This window comes from Python bivittatus, unplaced genomic scaffold (genome assembly GCF_059951505.1).
Source record: "Python bivittatus isolate LINGU-HERP-01145 unplaced genomic scaffold, Pbiv_v1 ctg000220_np1212, whole genome shotgun sequence".
NCBI lineage: Eukaryota > Metazoa > Chordata > Lepidosauria > Squamata > Pythonidae > Python > Python bivittatus.
Genome location: NW_028277048.1, coordinates 4,868,407 through 4,883,277, shown reverse-complemented (window position 1 = coordinate 4,883,277; position 14,871 = coordinate 4,868,407). Strand labels below are relative to the sequence as shown.

Below are 14,871 nucleotides of genomic sequence, written 5' to 3'. Positions count from 1 at the left end.
TGTTGCTCTAGCTGTATTTCTCAACTCGATTGCACCAACATCTCCCAGCACAACCTTGGGTGTGACAAGGGAGAATAGCGGCTTGACTTCTGCAGATATCTGGATTAGACACCTTGTAACCCAGAATTCATACTCTACAGCAGCAAGGAGGATAGCTCATGTCCACATGGCAAGCAGCATTGATTATAACCGGGTCATGGCTCTGCCCAGCCTCCATTTATCCATCCGAAGGTTAGTTGGGCAATGTATTCTCTCTGCCACAGCTGGCACTGCGTGTTGTGGCTGGGGAGGGGTGCTGCGCATGAGACAGATTCCAGACAGTCATGCTGGAGAAGACTTTAGTTGCCTGAGTCAGTGGTGAGAAGTAGGCTGGTAGAACAGTTTGTTGGAATAGGCTACAAGGATTGGGGGCCATGGAAAACTGGAGTTTGTGACTCTTGAGTTGATGAGGAACTAACATTTGCTACTATCTGAGGAATTGCACATTGTAATGAAGAGCACTAGCAGTGTGTGGTTGAGGATACTCAGGGTTGAAGAATAGCATTGAATCCTGCAGAAGAGCACCATGGGTGCTGTATTTCACCATCTTCCAGAAGAGCTTTTAACTCACTTTAGGGTGGGAATTCTGTTGACATCTCTGCATAGTTTGCTAATGCAAACACCCTTATGCCATTGTTTTCTTGAGACTTGTTTAGGAGGAAGACCCCAGCAGACACAGCGGGGCTTGCTTTCTATTAAACATATTATGCTGTTAGTCTCTTACACTCCAGGAATACAGTTGCACCTATATAGGAACAGTTTACTGACCAGCAGGGGGAGTAACAGGTTTTAAAAATGAGGAAGGAAGAGAGAGATCCTGTAAGGCATTATTTATGCTGGTTACTGAACAGTTCCAGTTTTGCATGAAGGAAATCTTATGTGCTCTGTTGTGAAGCCTAGTATCTACCTAAAACAAATAAACCAATATTGTTGGTACAAATTGGCTAGTTTTATTTAGACATGCTCAATTTACAACTTCCACAGAAACTCTTTGCTTGAACTTTAGCTGGCTTTGTGAATTAGTGGAAAGATGCTGTGGGTAATGAACAGATGACAGTAGGGCAACAGTGAGACAGATTCCTTGAACATTTAATTCTGAAATTGCAGTTCACATTATTTCTAAAGTATTGCTCCAATGTGGGATCGGTAGTTTTTCTTTAAAAAATAATAAGTGGAAAGTGAGATTCTTGAGCTTTTAAAACTAGATTGACATTATGGTTTAACCTTTATAACCTTAATCTTTATGTGGCTGCATTAGATAGGCAGAGAGTGAGGAACAACATTCATTTTTTAATCCAGTTGCAAATTATGTATAGGTTTAGCTTACAGAGGATTCTAGAAGATAAATCTGTATTAAACTGTTTATGAATTGCTTTTTTTAAAATAGACCTGGCCAAGTAATGTACAAATTTCCTGTGTGACTCTTTCACACATTGTGCTAAGCCATAATGTGATTTCTGTGGGGTTTTTTTGCTTAGCATGTTGCCTTTTATTATAGTTTATCAAAAATGCTTGTGTCTTAACACAATCTTTGAACCCTGCCAATTATGGTTTAATCAATAAACCATATAAAAGTAATCCATGATTTAGCCCAATGTGCAAAACACGTCTGTGAGTAAGAGCAGATGCTGAGCAGAGCTGCTGAACACAGTTTGAGTTGGTTATTCTTCCCACATTAATATACTGGAGATTTTGTCTTTCTAATATTAAGTGGGCAACATTCTTTTGTTTCTTGACATGTCTCTTTTTTCCTCTGGCAGCTTTGAGGTGGAGAATGGCCCATCTCCAGGTCGCAGCCCCCTGGACTCCCAGGCCAGCCCTGGACTGGTGCTTCACCCCAGCTTTCCGCAGAGCCAGAGGCGCGAGTCTTTCCTGTACCGTTCAGACAGTGACTATGACATGTCGCCAAAGACCATGTCACGCAACTCCTCCATTGCCAGTGAAGCGTAAGTCCCTCCCCTTCCTTCAGAGGAATTACATGGACATCAGAGAGCAAGCAGAGAAGGCCTCCGTTCTCTTAAATACCCAGGCAGGTAGACCTTGGGCTGGAGAGCACACAGGCCTCTTGGGTGACAGGTGGGCTGAAAGCTAGCCATCTAGTCGCATTCTTGGGCCAAAGGAAGACCAGGAATTGGCCTATTAGACAGCAGCACTGGATTGGCCATCGGCTGGGAGGCTTATGGGCTCTGCTGTGAATCTCCCAGCAGGGCCTGCTAGCACTTCCCTCCTTTAGCTGGCAGTCCTGAGTGAGTGCAGGAATGTTGGCCACTAAGACGTAAAGTTCCTCGTTTGAGCCCCACTGTGTCTGAACAATAGAATGATGGGGGCCCTAGCGAATGGCCAAGGTGTGCTCAGGGCTGCATTGAAGATGATTCAGTGTCGGGACAGGCAGTTGCCAGCAGTCGCAGAGGAACTGCACTTTCTCCTCTGAGCAAAGAGGAGACTCTTTTTGCATAAAAGTCTGTTCTCAGCATTGCAGCCTACTTTCCCTGTGATCCATAGCCACGAAGCAAAGCCTAGGCAATCTAGGCAGGCAGAACCATGAACATTTTCACCAAACTCCGCAACATAAAATAAATGGGCTGTTAGCTGCAGCACAATCAAGAATGGGAGCAAAACTCACTTTTTGCATGAGTTTTCCTAGCCCCTCCTGTGGATCAGCCAGGAGTCAGGAAGCAAAATGAAAAAAAAATGGGAGCGCAAATTTATTTGTTTGTTTGTTTGTTTGTTTGTTTATAGTTAGATGTCACCCAACTCCATTTGACTCTGGGTGGCTCACAGCTCACATGTTAATTGTGTGTTTTATAAAAATACCATGCAAAATAGCTCCGTTATACCTCCGCTTGATTTAACAACCCTATTTTACATAACCCCCCTGCCCTGCTCTATCCAAAAGCCAAAAAAGAGAAAGGTCCAGATATTTTATTAACCTCATGTGACTTTACATTGTTGCTATGTTCCCTGCAACATTTGAAGCCCATGAAAGTATTACAAAAAATTGGGATCTTTCCATAATAAGATCAGTGTTTCTTTCTCTAGATCAGTGTTCCTCAATCTCAGCAACACTAAGATGTGTGGGCTTCAAATCCCAGAATTCCCCCAGACAGCATGCTGGCTGGGGGAATTCTGGGACTTGAAGCCCACACATCTTAGTGTTGCTGAGATTGAGGAACACTGATCTAGATGCAATGGGTAGGAAGGCTACCTATGTCCAGAATGCAAATTCTGCCTTGGGAAAGGTAGAGCCATTCCTTACCTTTTGAGAAGTTGCTTTTGGGACAGTAGGAGGTAGGGCCAACACTGGAAAAATGTGTGGACTTCAACTCCCAGAATTCCCCACCCAGTCCACACATCTTAAACTTCTCAAGGTTGAGAAACACTGCTTTAAAGGAACACAGCAACCAAGTTTTAAATTATTCAATTCAGGGAAAAAAGTGTTAAGTTAGTAGTGGTATTCAGCATGTAGGCTGGGATTGCCTTAATGGCCATTTTGGTTGGCTTTCTTTAAATATAAATGGTTTCAAGGCTCAAAAGTGGACTTTTCTGCTTAACAAAAATGACCTATTTTCTCTGAGCATATACAAGTCTCCTGCCAGGAAAGATGTGCAGTTCAGAGTATGGGAGGGTGTAGGTTTAGCTAATTTCTTTATTTCTTCCCATTTCTATCCTATTTTTTTCTAAGGAGTTGATGGCATTGTGCATAGTACTTTCTTCTCCCCCCCCTCCCCCTCTCCCGTTTTGTCCTCAAAACTATCCTATGGTAGAATAATTCCCTGGTTGAGTGAGGATTGGAACCTGGGCTTCCTCTGCCCTCATTAAACACTTTTAACTTGTGGTTGGGAAGTAGAATCTTGTGTTCAGATTCTGTTCTGCTCCCTCCCTCCCAAGTAATACAGATCTGTCATTTTTCTCCTTTGCAGGCATGCTGAAGACTTAATAGTGACACCATTTGCCCAGGTATGGCCCAAGCCCCTGAGAAAAATCTGCTAGTCACACTGGGAGGATCCTACCTTTAACAAAACTACTAAAAATCCCACAAAGTACTTTTAAGTTCTCTAGAGTTTTTCTTCAGATGTGATGTTTAGCAACCAAGTAGAGAGGGATGGATGGATGGCCAAGAATGTCTTTTTTCTTATACCAGTCCTTCCTCCTTCTCTCCAAACCAACATTCCTTCCTTCCTAGAAGGAATCAGAGTTTATTGAAACTCTGAATCAGCCTTAATTTGTAGTTTGCAAACTCTTGTCAACTATGGGTGGGTTTTGATTGGTCTTGATTATTTTCCTTAATTTCAGAACTGTTCATAAAGCTTACTAAATTTCAGTAGACCTTCCATTTCTTGCTGGGTTGTGACTGAATAAGCCACCTTTATCAGAGGCCAGTCAGATTCCTTAAAACAACCTTCTTAGCTACCGTATGTCTGTGGATGAAAAGAGTTGCAGACCACCAGGCTGATACCATCTTTTGTATTTCTATCAGCCACTTATCAGTATGGCCAAGTTTTCTTTTCTCCTTGTCTCTATTGATGCAAAATGTACTGAGCCTCTGATCATTTTAAGAAATCTACAGCTTTTCTTTGCCGGAAGAATGGAAATGGAAGTTAATTTTGTTTATTTATTTGTTTATATTTTCAAATTTGTCACCGCCCATCTCACTACAGAGTGACTCTGGGTGGTCCTTTTGTGTCACATTAGCAACAACATACACTTTTCCACTTTGTCTGGAAAGAACTCTCTTGGCTCAAGCCTCCACCTTCCCTTTACAGCCCCTATTCCTTTAGGTGGAGGAAGACTCCTTCACTTTGATATTTTTTAATTATTCAATTGCTTACAAGTTGTAGCTCTAACAGTCTTGGTCCGTGTACTTTCTGCAGGTCCTGGCAAGCTTGAGGAGCGTACGTAATAATTTCTCCATCCTGGCAAACGTTCCTACACCAACATCCAATAAGTAAGTGTCCACCAAAGCTGGAGATTTAAAATACTGGTGATTGCTTCTTGGCCTTTTATGAAGTCAGGTTGTAGATATCAAGTCTTCATGTCTATTGGATAAACAGCTTTTGGAGGACCTAGGGCACTGGTGTGCAAAATTTCAGTTTTTTACAGGCTGCCCAGAATCTGCTACATTCAGTTTGAGCTGTGTGTCCATTCCCACTCCCACTCCCATCTTTTCTTTTAAGTTAGGTAGGAAAGTATCTGCAGGTGATACTCAGTTTTCTTAGTCCATATAGCTAACAGAGGATTATTGGAATGGAAGATCCTATGTGTCATTCACTCTAATAGCTAGATATACCCCCCAGGTGCTAGGATTGTGTTCCTCTGAATACCAGTTCCTGGAGGGCAAAAAACCAGTGAGGTTGGCTGTTGCTTGTAAGCTTTCTTCAACCCAGGATTGGAAAAAGAAGTTGGACTAATTAAGTCCTTGGTCAATGCCAGCAAGTTTTTGTTTTGTTTTTAATATTCATACTGTGGCCTTATTGGAATGGGACAGAGGTTTTCCCACCATGTCTAGTTTAGTGCTAAAGTGACTTCTTGCCATTCCTGGAAGTTTTTACTTTAATGCTTTAACAGCCTACTATTCAAAAGTTTATTTCACATGTATTCTTTTAAGTACAGGCAACATGTGAACCTCAAAAGGCTTTGGACTCTAGTTCCCATTTTCCTCAGATAGTATTCAAGCATACTGGTTTTGATACCCAAGGATGCAGTCCAGTAACATTTGGTAGTGGACCAGAGGTTTTCCACCTCTTAGTTATTCATGAAAAATAATAGTAGCTTATTAGACCTTTTTTGTGCTCCACTGAAGTCAGTATAATTGTAACCTTTCCTCGCTAGACCACAGATGCCAACATATTTATGAAGTAGGGAAAAATCCTGTAATGTTATGTATGATTACATTTGTTCCTTTCTTTTCAATTCACTCCCATTTGTCAAACTGCTGTCACTGACTAATCAATGCCAGAGGCAGAGTTCAAAACTTTAGAATAACTGCAAGAATGGAAAGCAACTTCATTTGAACATTCGCTGTGTTACTATACTATGATATTAAAAGGGGCCGGTCAAAGGAGAAACCTCCAGGTCTACAGACACTGTTGGCCTGTAACTCCCATCAGCCTGAGACAATATGGCCTTCATTAGGGATTATAGGAGTTGGGAGTCAAGAGTTTCTGATGGGCCCCAAGTTCTCCATTTCTTCTTTAGCCCTTCATAGAGCCCCAGTTCTGTGTCAAATATATAGCTTGAAGCTTTCTATATTTAAGACTTGAATGCAATTACTGCTCTTCAGAGGCAAGAGCCCTCAATTTCTCAAAGGTTCATAGAGAAGAGGTTGTCCCAATTCCATGTTTAAAGACCCCCATATTTCCATCTTACAGCGATCATTTCAAGGAAGACAAACTTGGGGCTGTGGCATATAATCAAGAGAGCAGTTGTTACCTGTAAGCATGCAAATGTGGTATCTTGTTGAACAGGGGGTGAGAAGAAGGAGATACTCAACTCCTTTTATATTTTGTGTGGCAAGGGAGATGCTGATGTCTGATCTTGAACTTCTTCCTGTTTTCTGCTCCCTTAGGAGATCTCCCATCGGCAGCCAGCCAGCTGTTTGCAAAGCCACACTCTCAGGTAATGACACTTGGTCGTGTACCACCAAGAGGGTTCTGATTCCGGAGAAGCAAACAAGGGAGCAGACCCAATCAGTCCTGCAGACCTGGCATTAGATCTCAGGGTCAAAGATCTTAAAAGCCCAAAGTGTACCTATTGAGTATACTGTACCTGAAAATTCCACCCTCTGTGAAAGATTATTGCTTTGGATGGGCCTCCATCATCTTCCTCTGGGGAAAAGCAAGAGTCTACTGCACCGGGTGCCGAAGTGGACCTTACCTTGAGGCGAGTTGAGGCAGCCCACTCCAGCATCAGGTTTGGGGCAAATAAGAACCTGAGGGTTTAAGAAAGGGTTCTGCAAAAGGGTGGTAAAGGACACAGGAGTTTCACAGGAACACGGATCCTGTGCTCAGTTCAGTGATGTTTGTGTAGGAGACTTTACAGACAGGTTATGTCTGTATTAATTAGGGAGTTCTTCAGAATGTCCCTCTCAAGCATTAAAACCTCTTGGTTAGGCCAAGCACACTCTCTTAAGTACATCATGCTTCTAGGAAAAAAAATACCTTAAGTATGCATCAGTATTCAGCCCTCTGGTTTTGATACCCAAGATGGCATGTATTTTTAAATGTGTCATTCACTCTTTTCCTCTGGAGATGTGTCCTAATGGGAAAAAATCAACCCCACTAATCTTTCTTTGGGGAAGATTGAAACACTTTGATAGCTCTTCAAGTTCTCACCTCAAGAGGAACTTGTCATTAGGACTTCTGTGTTGTTCACATGAAAGGGAACCTTTCCAGAAAAGTAGTAGTATCCAGCTGCGACATCTGAGAAGTGATCCACATCCAAGAACTGACCAAAGTCATATCAGGCAGCTCTTACAACTGTAGAACCCTATAAGCCGGTGTCTCTCAACCTTGGCAACTTGAAGATGTGTGGACTTCAACTCCCAGAATGCTGGCTGGCTGGGGAATTCTGGGAGTTGAAGTCCACACATCTTCGAGCTGCCAAGGTTGAGAAACACTGCTATAAGCAGTGGCACATTTGACTCTAAAAGGGTGTGTGTGTGTGTGTGTGTGTGGGTGGAACCCTTTGCCCTCTAGATGTGGTCAGACTGCAACTCCCATCATTGCTAATTATAGTCCATGCTGATCAGGATGATAAGAGGTGGAATTAAACATCAGGAGAGACACAGCTTGCTCAGCCCCAGTGTGGTGAGTGATAATGTACATGGTGAAATGAAAAGGGTCAACTTCAGAAAACCTGCAGCACTACCTGCCTTGCTATTGATGCCAGGAAAGGCCATTGGCTGCAAATTGTTGCTCTCTAGGATGCAGAAAATGCAGGTTTAAAGGTGCCTAACTGCTTGGTCCTTCACAAGACGTACAGATGTAAATGCAGCAAATATATCTGCCATGTTACGAAACCTTCAGTTAAAATCCTCAGCTGCTGGAATTGTGGAAAGATACATGTATCTGCTTATATCTATGTGCAAGCATATGAATTGTTCATAGGTGCAAATAAGTTGTGACCTAAGATCTAACCATGTTCGATGCCTGTATGGTAGTTGAAAGGGGCTACTTTGAGCGGATGCAGAAGCTGATAGTTGATAATGCTGTGCTCTAAGTGCTAGAATATGCCTGTTTATCGACTGTGGCAACTAATGTGTTTCCAAGATTCATTTTGTTTTTAATTTGTATATAAATGGAAGCTTTCATCAGGATCATTGAACAGACCATAGAGAATATTTCTGGTTGACAATTAAAACTGTAGGGAGCTTCCGTGAGGATTTTCAGGGGTCTAGAGATATGATGGGCCATGGGCAGGAAGGGGGTTGTGTTCCCTCTGGGAATCATCTCCTCCTCCTCCTCCTCCTCCTCCTCCTCCTCCTCCTCCTCCTCCTCATCATCATCATCATCATCATCATCATCATCATCCCTTCCTCATATAGAGAATATACTGTCCCAGAACAATCCACCCTACCTAGGTGACCCATGTGAACTGGGAGAACCAGTTGTAGAGGCAAATAAGGGAAGGTTATCTTAAACTATCCCACATATTTCAATTATTGTTCTGCCCTCTGTACAACAGTATTCAGTTCTGCTTCCCATATTTGCTGAGATCCTCTTCCCCTTGCTTCCAATAAAACAGGTCATATGTGTGGAAATCAGCATGTTTCTCCCACACCTGTTGCTATAAACAGGTAGCAGACTATAACAGGCCTACCCCAGTACGAAGCATTGCCTGATTGTGCCTCAGTGCTGGTACCTCTATTTGTGGTCCAATCCTGGATCCTTGAGAAATTAGCTCAGTTATGGAGTTCTTTGACACTTTTCTATTCTGTACTCATTAAACTTCAGAGCTCTCTTGGACATGATAATAGAGTGAAAATGGGAAGCACAAGTTTGTTAGACTTTCTATTATTTGTGCAGTATTACTCCATCACAACCATCAGGAAACTTTGTACAGCTCCACCTCCAGAAGTTTGCACTGTAGGTACTGGTTGCTGATCTCCAAAAGGGATAAAATGCAAATGTACTTAGCAGACATATTCCAAAGTGTAAACAATGGCAAGTGCATGACTTCCTGTGTCCCTCATTTGTTCTCCTGTCTACAGAGGATGTAAATTCCTTGTCTCCTAAATGGGAAATATCTTGCTGTACTTGATAAGGCTGTTGAGGGAGCTGTGATAAGGAAATGTTGCTTTAAAAAGTTGGGATAGTGCAACTAATAAATAGTTTTCAGCAGATTGATGGAGATAGTCATCCCTGCAGCCAAATCTTAACCAGTTGTGTACATTTTAATAAGGAGCAGCTGAATACATGGAAGAGGGGAGAAAACAAAGAAGATACTATGGGAGAATATGAGCCTTGTAGGATTGGTTCTACTATTAAGTAGAGAGAAGTGGCTGCCTTAAATCAGCAGATTTTTGTGCCACCACTCTATGGTTGGGAAGAGGTGCTTGTGGAATCTTGTGCCTGAACTTCCCAAATAACTTGCGTCTTGATTTAATAGGGCATGGTGTGCCATTTGCTGCTCCGTCTCAGGAAGAAAATTGTCTTGGGCCAGTCCTGAAGTCTTGGATACAGAACTTTAGTCCCAGTTCCATATGTATTGTTCTTAAACCAGCCATGTACCACCTGTGACTGACTCAGTATTTGTGTCTTGATAGGTATTTCAATTGTCACTCACCTTTCCCTGTGTGGTTTTTGCAACCTAAAGAAGGCTGCAAAAATAGAAAATATACCAGCCCCCTGGTGATAATTGGTTGGTCACAGGCTTTGCCGGATAGCTTTGAGACCATGCCTGCCTTCTAAAAATGCTCTTCTGGGCATCATTGTCTACTTAGTTGTGCATCATCTCAGTGAATCTGATCTTCACATGCTTTTAGCTAGGAAGTTGAGCAGATTGTACAAGGGGATATTCCTGGTTAATCAGTTCTTTTTGGAATGCTCGAAAGATCACTTGAACCTAATATGCTTTGGTTTCTTCCCCCACTTCATCTGCAGAAGAGACTTACCAGCAACTAGCCAGAGAGACCTTGGAAGAGCTAGACTGGTGTCTTGACCAGTTAGAGACCATTCAGACCTATCGCTCTGTCAGTGAGATGGCATCTAACAAGGTAAGGAAGAGTGTTCAGCAGATGCAGCAAGTGCACTGTGGCATCCAGGACGGTGTCAATATGTTGTCTGTTATCAGCTCCACCCAGACATCTATCAACTTTGAATGTATACAGTCCATATTTGTCTTCTCTTTGATAGTTATAGTCTGTATATTACAGCAGATAATATATTATATGTGTTACAAAGCCAAAATATTGCACTGTGGAATGCCTGCTGACCCATATCTTTCTCTGTAATATTTCAGTCCATTTCCCCACCCTTCGACTTTCTCTTATGCTCTGTTCTCCAGTAATCAGTCAGCATCTGTGGCAGCTAAGTTTATGTTTTTTTACATTTTGGAGGTTCCTTTTTGTCAGCTTTCCCTTCCAAACATTTGTTACACTTTTGCAAATCTCAAGATTTCCCTAAACCTGTTGATTTTGTCTGGGTGGTTTATTTCTGCTGTGTAAGCCATAACATGCTCACAGCCTGAGCATCAGAAAGACAGGGAAATACATTTCTATACAAAGATACTTGTCTGTAAGTGTAATACTGCTTTTGTCCCCTCACTATTGTTTCTGAAAACACTTATAGGATCTGGTTGCCTTGGGTTCAGGAGTTACAGAAGTATAGTGATTTGTTCTTTATCATTTGGGAATTGAGTTTGTGAATAAAAGTTCATACTTCTAAGTGAAATTGATAGCCACTGTGGTTCATCTGCTGGAAATTACAACTCTTTTTCAAAATCTCTGTCTAGATGTCTCTCTGAGGACTTGTAAGATGGTTTAAATTTGATGAACAGTGGCCACAGAATTGTAAATTTTTAATGACATTGCACATATTAATTCATTTTTATTTTAATGAATGTGAATTAAATAAATAAAAGTTATCTTTTGTCCTACCAGCGTTCTCTTTTTGGTCATTAGTACATCATTCAAAGTCCAAAGGTGGCAGGCACCCTTACCTAGAGATGATTCATAATTCTGAAATAAAACAGAAGTTTCTAGCCTTGTTGTGGGGTATGATGACTCTTACTTTGAAGCAACATGTTTTCCTTCTAGGAAAAATAAGGACCTAGAAAAACTTGTATATTTTAGATTTAGTTTAATCTTGAAGTTAAATAAATTACCCCAGAAGGTGCTTGCCACCTTTAAGCCTTTAAACTTATAGCTAGCTTAGTTTAAACAGATCTAAGTGAGCTCTTACTGTATTGCCACTCCATCCAGGTAAGAGTGATACCTGCCAGCGAGTCTCAGACAGACCTACCTAACAGGGCAGGGTGTTAGCTTTGCTCTACAAATGATAAATTAGTATAACTTGCCACTGAATATCCCAGTCTGTTGCCAGCCCTTCAAGGTAGACCAGGTCAGGAAACAGAGACCACAAGAAATACTAGAACACTGTTGATATAGGCTATAATAACAGAGTCTTAAAAGTCTGACAGAGTTTGTCTTTCCCTCCCTCTTATACTAAACAGAATCAAAGCAGACTGATTTTGAGTTTCTTCCTCACCTGCTCCTGTCTTTCTGAGCTAAACTGATGTTTTTGTGACAGCTGCCACATATTTTCTTCAAGGCTCTCTCTGTATCCTCTACATCTGCCATTTTAAATGGTTTCTCTGCTGGAGCATTATTCCTTAGAATAGCTGTCCCCTCCTTTTCCAACTTGGACCTTTCCGGATATATTGAGATTGAAACTAGAATTCTTGTTCCATGTTTTTTTGGAATCTGTGGACTTGCAATTCCCAATACATCTGAAGGATCTCATGTTGGGAAAATTTTCACTTTCTAAATAAGGATCATGATTCTTTGGGAAGTTCCTCTACACAGCTTACATGCAGCTTAAAAAAAAAAACCTTCCCCAAAACATTGTTCCTACTTCCTACACTGCCTCCCTCATTAATGCCCAAGATCTGCCTGTGATGAGTACCTCATCTTAACTTCCGGCAAAGCCGCCACTCCTTTTTTTTAAAGTTTAAATCAACAATCCTGGTATCCTCTTCTGACTAATGGTTTGTTTTCCTATGTTAGCTATGCCTCCTCCTCTTATTTTGTTCCTGCTGTCTTTCCTGGCTTTGAGAACATAAGCCTTGAAGAAAATACCTCCCAGCAGCCAAGGATAGTCATTTAATTAATTAATTAATTAATTAATTAATTCTGGGTTTGTTTAGGATCTGACCAATGTTATTAGTAGCCAGAGATATCAAAAAGGCATAGTGCAAAACAAGAAGTGTGCCTTGCGATTATCACCTAGATTTTTAGTACATGCTTCCCCAGTCAGAAAGTTATTTTCTGGCATCCTTTTTGTAAATTTGCAGTGGCCTTTAGGATGATTCTCTTGGACCGCATGGTGTGCTTATTCAGGGCAGCAAAATGCTCTGGGCTGGTTGTAATTAAGGAGTTACACAAAAATAAGTTTAGGTTCCTGCCTCCCTACCCAGATTCATGCCTGAGTTTGAGAGAACCAGCATTTTATTCCTGCTGGCATATTTATGTTGAAATAAAATAAGCATGTCATATAAGTAGAGGCTGCTTTTGGTTAAGCAAGTGAGAAAGAGAGAAAGATGGTCTGGACCAGCCAAGCAGTGGGGGAAAGCAGGTTGGGGGTGCAAGAAGAATCTGAGTAATATTTTAGGGCAGGGAATATTGATTTTGCTCTCTTGTGATGTTTTTGGGGTGAGGGGTGCCCTTTACCCACTTTTGCTCAATGGGAATATGCAAGCAAGTCATGGATTTGTTGTGCAAAGTCCCAGTAAGATGGGCCTTGGGAAGCTGGAAGGAGGTGTTCTGTAATCAGAAACTGCAGAATGAGAGAGCAGCATTATCCCTTTGAAAGGCATCATGTCCTACCTCTGTGCTCTGTGATGTTCAGGTGGCCATGTCCCACTCATGGAACCCTGATGGCAGGGTGTGATGAGGCAATTGATGGCAGATGGTTCCTTTGCTTCAGCGTTGCTTAAATGTAAAAGCTCCTTCCTGTTAGTACTGCCATGTGGTTCTTTGATGGGCTGGAGGGGTCATTATGGTACATGTGTGAATAGGGCAGCAAGTATTTACATGCAGGGATGCTGAAGCCCATCTACTGTACTCCAGATGTAAAATTCCATCTAGATCAGACATTGGCCTCTCTGGGTGTGAAATTCTTTCAACTCTTGTTTTGTTGAGTAACACCAATTGTTTCCAAAGAAAGGGGAATGTATAATGCTCTTTGGATGCTGTGGCAGTTTCTTTTTGGTCACAAAAAATTTAGCACTGGATACTTCTGAGAAACAAAATCCCAAACCAGTAGTTGGTCAAACCAGCTGGTCTGTGCATTCCATTCCGTGGCATAGCATTTTTAATATATATAGGAAGAATATATCTAAGTGTTGACAGCACAGTGGTTGTGTAAACATAGCATGCATGTACTTGTTGGCTACAACCCTCATCCCTGTGACTTCCATAAATGTGATCTGGACAGAAACTCTTAGCTCTTTCCTACCATCTTTTCTTCATCACTCCAGCTTGAGATCATTGGAGCCATGTCTTTTTAAACCTGGAAATAATACTGCTAATGGTTGGTCTGGTGGCTCCTGGTCAGAATCAGTAAGCAGAGGCATATATGCCTGGCAATGAGCCCTTGCCTTTTGCTCAGATCCATGCCGTCCCCACTTGGGTTGCAGAGTTAGGGAGGGAGAGACATGGCCTCTTGCTTCCCAGTCTTTTCATCACCCGGCTTCCGTTCCCAGTCCCGGGCGTAAGGAATGCCTGATTGAGAGGCAGCTCCCCAGAACACTAAATCTGTCCCCTTATGTCTCCTGTCCATCCATTTCCTCCTAGGGCAAGAAGAGCTGGGTCCTCGGTCACCATCTGCGGGGTGTTGTGGGGAGGAGGCTGGAGTCCTACAACGGTTCTGGCCTCTGGAGGCCCTGAGCTTTAGAATTTGGTTAATTTAAATCCTTGCAGGGCGACCTTCCCCCTCCCTCTTTTCCCTTCCATTTGTTCGCCTCCTCGTTGTTTGGCCAGCTCTTGTTTCTGTGCGCCTTTAACCACCTCCTCTCTCCTGCCCCTCCTCTTCCCTCCCTCACTTCCACTCCCTTTCTTCTCTCTCTATCCCTCTCTCACTCATCGCCACCTGACATCATATCCCATCCACCCATTGCTGCAGTGAGAGAAACGTGCATTCACACACACACACAAGCAGACACACACACATGCATGCCAAGCCAGGGAACGAAGCTGCAGCTGAGGCCATACTAGGAGTTACCGTCTCCGTGGTGACCGCTGCCCTCAAACGCACACCAAAGAGATGATGGGGACGTGCCTTTCAGCAATGCAGCGTCTGTCTTGCTAGCTGGATGTATGCCATGTGGTACCCAGAAATGGCTGGGAATCTCCCTCCTGCTCCACCTGGGTGAAACCGTTCTTCCATGCAGTGACTGCCTGCTGCCGTTTTTGCCTCTTTCTTCTGTCTTCCTGAGCTGCTGCTGGACTTTTTCTTCTGAAGATGTGACCGGAGGAGAAGGAGAGGGAGGCATATTGTCCAGACAGCTGAGGAGGATTGTGTTTGCTCATAGCCAGAGCAGCTTTGCACTGTGGGTATTCGCCTCCTCCTCTGCAACATAGCCAGAGACGTGGGGCTTTCAAGTTTGGGCCTATCT

The 14,871-nt window shown here is 42.6% G+C and overlaps 1 protein-coding gene across 2 annotated transcripts in view; it reads left to right on the top strand.

The window, feature by feature from the left end:
- Window positions 1–14,871, top strand: part of LOC103057336 (3',5'-cyclic-AMP phosphodiesterase 4B) — a 94,217-nt gene that overhangs the window by 41,360 nt on the left and 37,986 nt on the right. For both annotated transcript variants that reach the window (XM_007426571.4, XM_025165639.2), the window contains exons 2-6: window positions 1,800–1,985; window positions 3,960–3,996; window positions 4,911–4,984; window positions 6,605–6,654; window positions 10,140–10,252. In XM_007426571.4, the coding sequence (XP_007426633.2) occupies window positions 1,800–1,985; window positions 3,960–3,996; window positions 4,911–4,984; window positions 6,605–6,654; window positions 10,140–10,252 (460 nt within the window). The remainder of the gene's footprint in view (window positions 1–1,799; window positions 1,986–3,959; window positions 3,997–4,910; window positions 4,985–6,604; window positions 6,655–10,139; window positions 10,253–14,871) is intronic.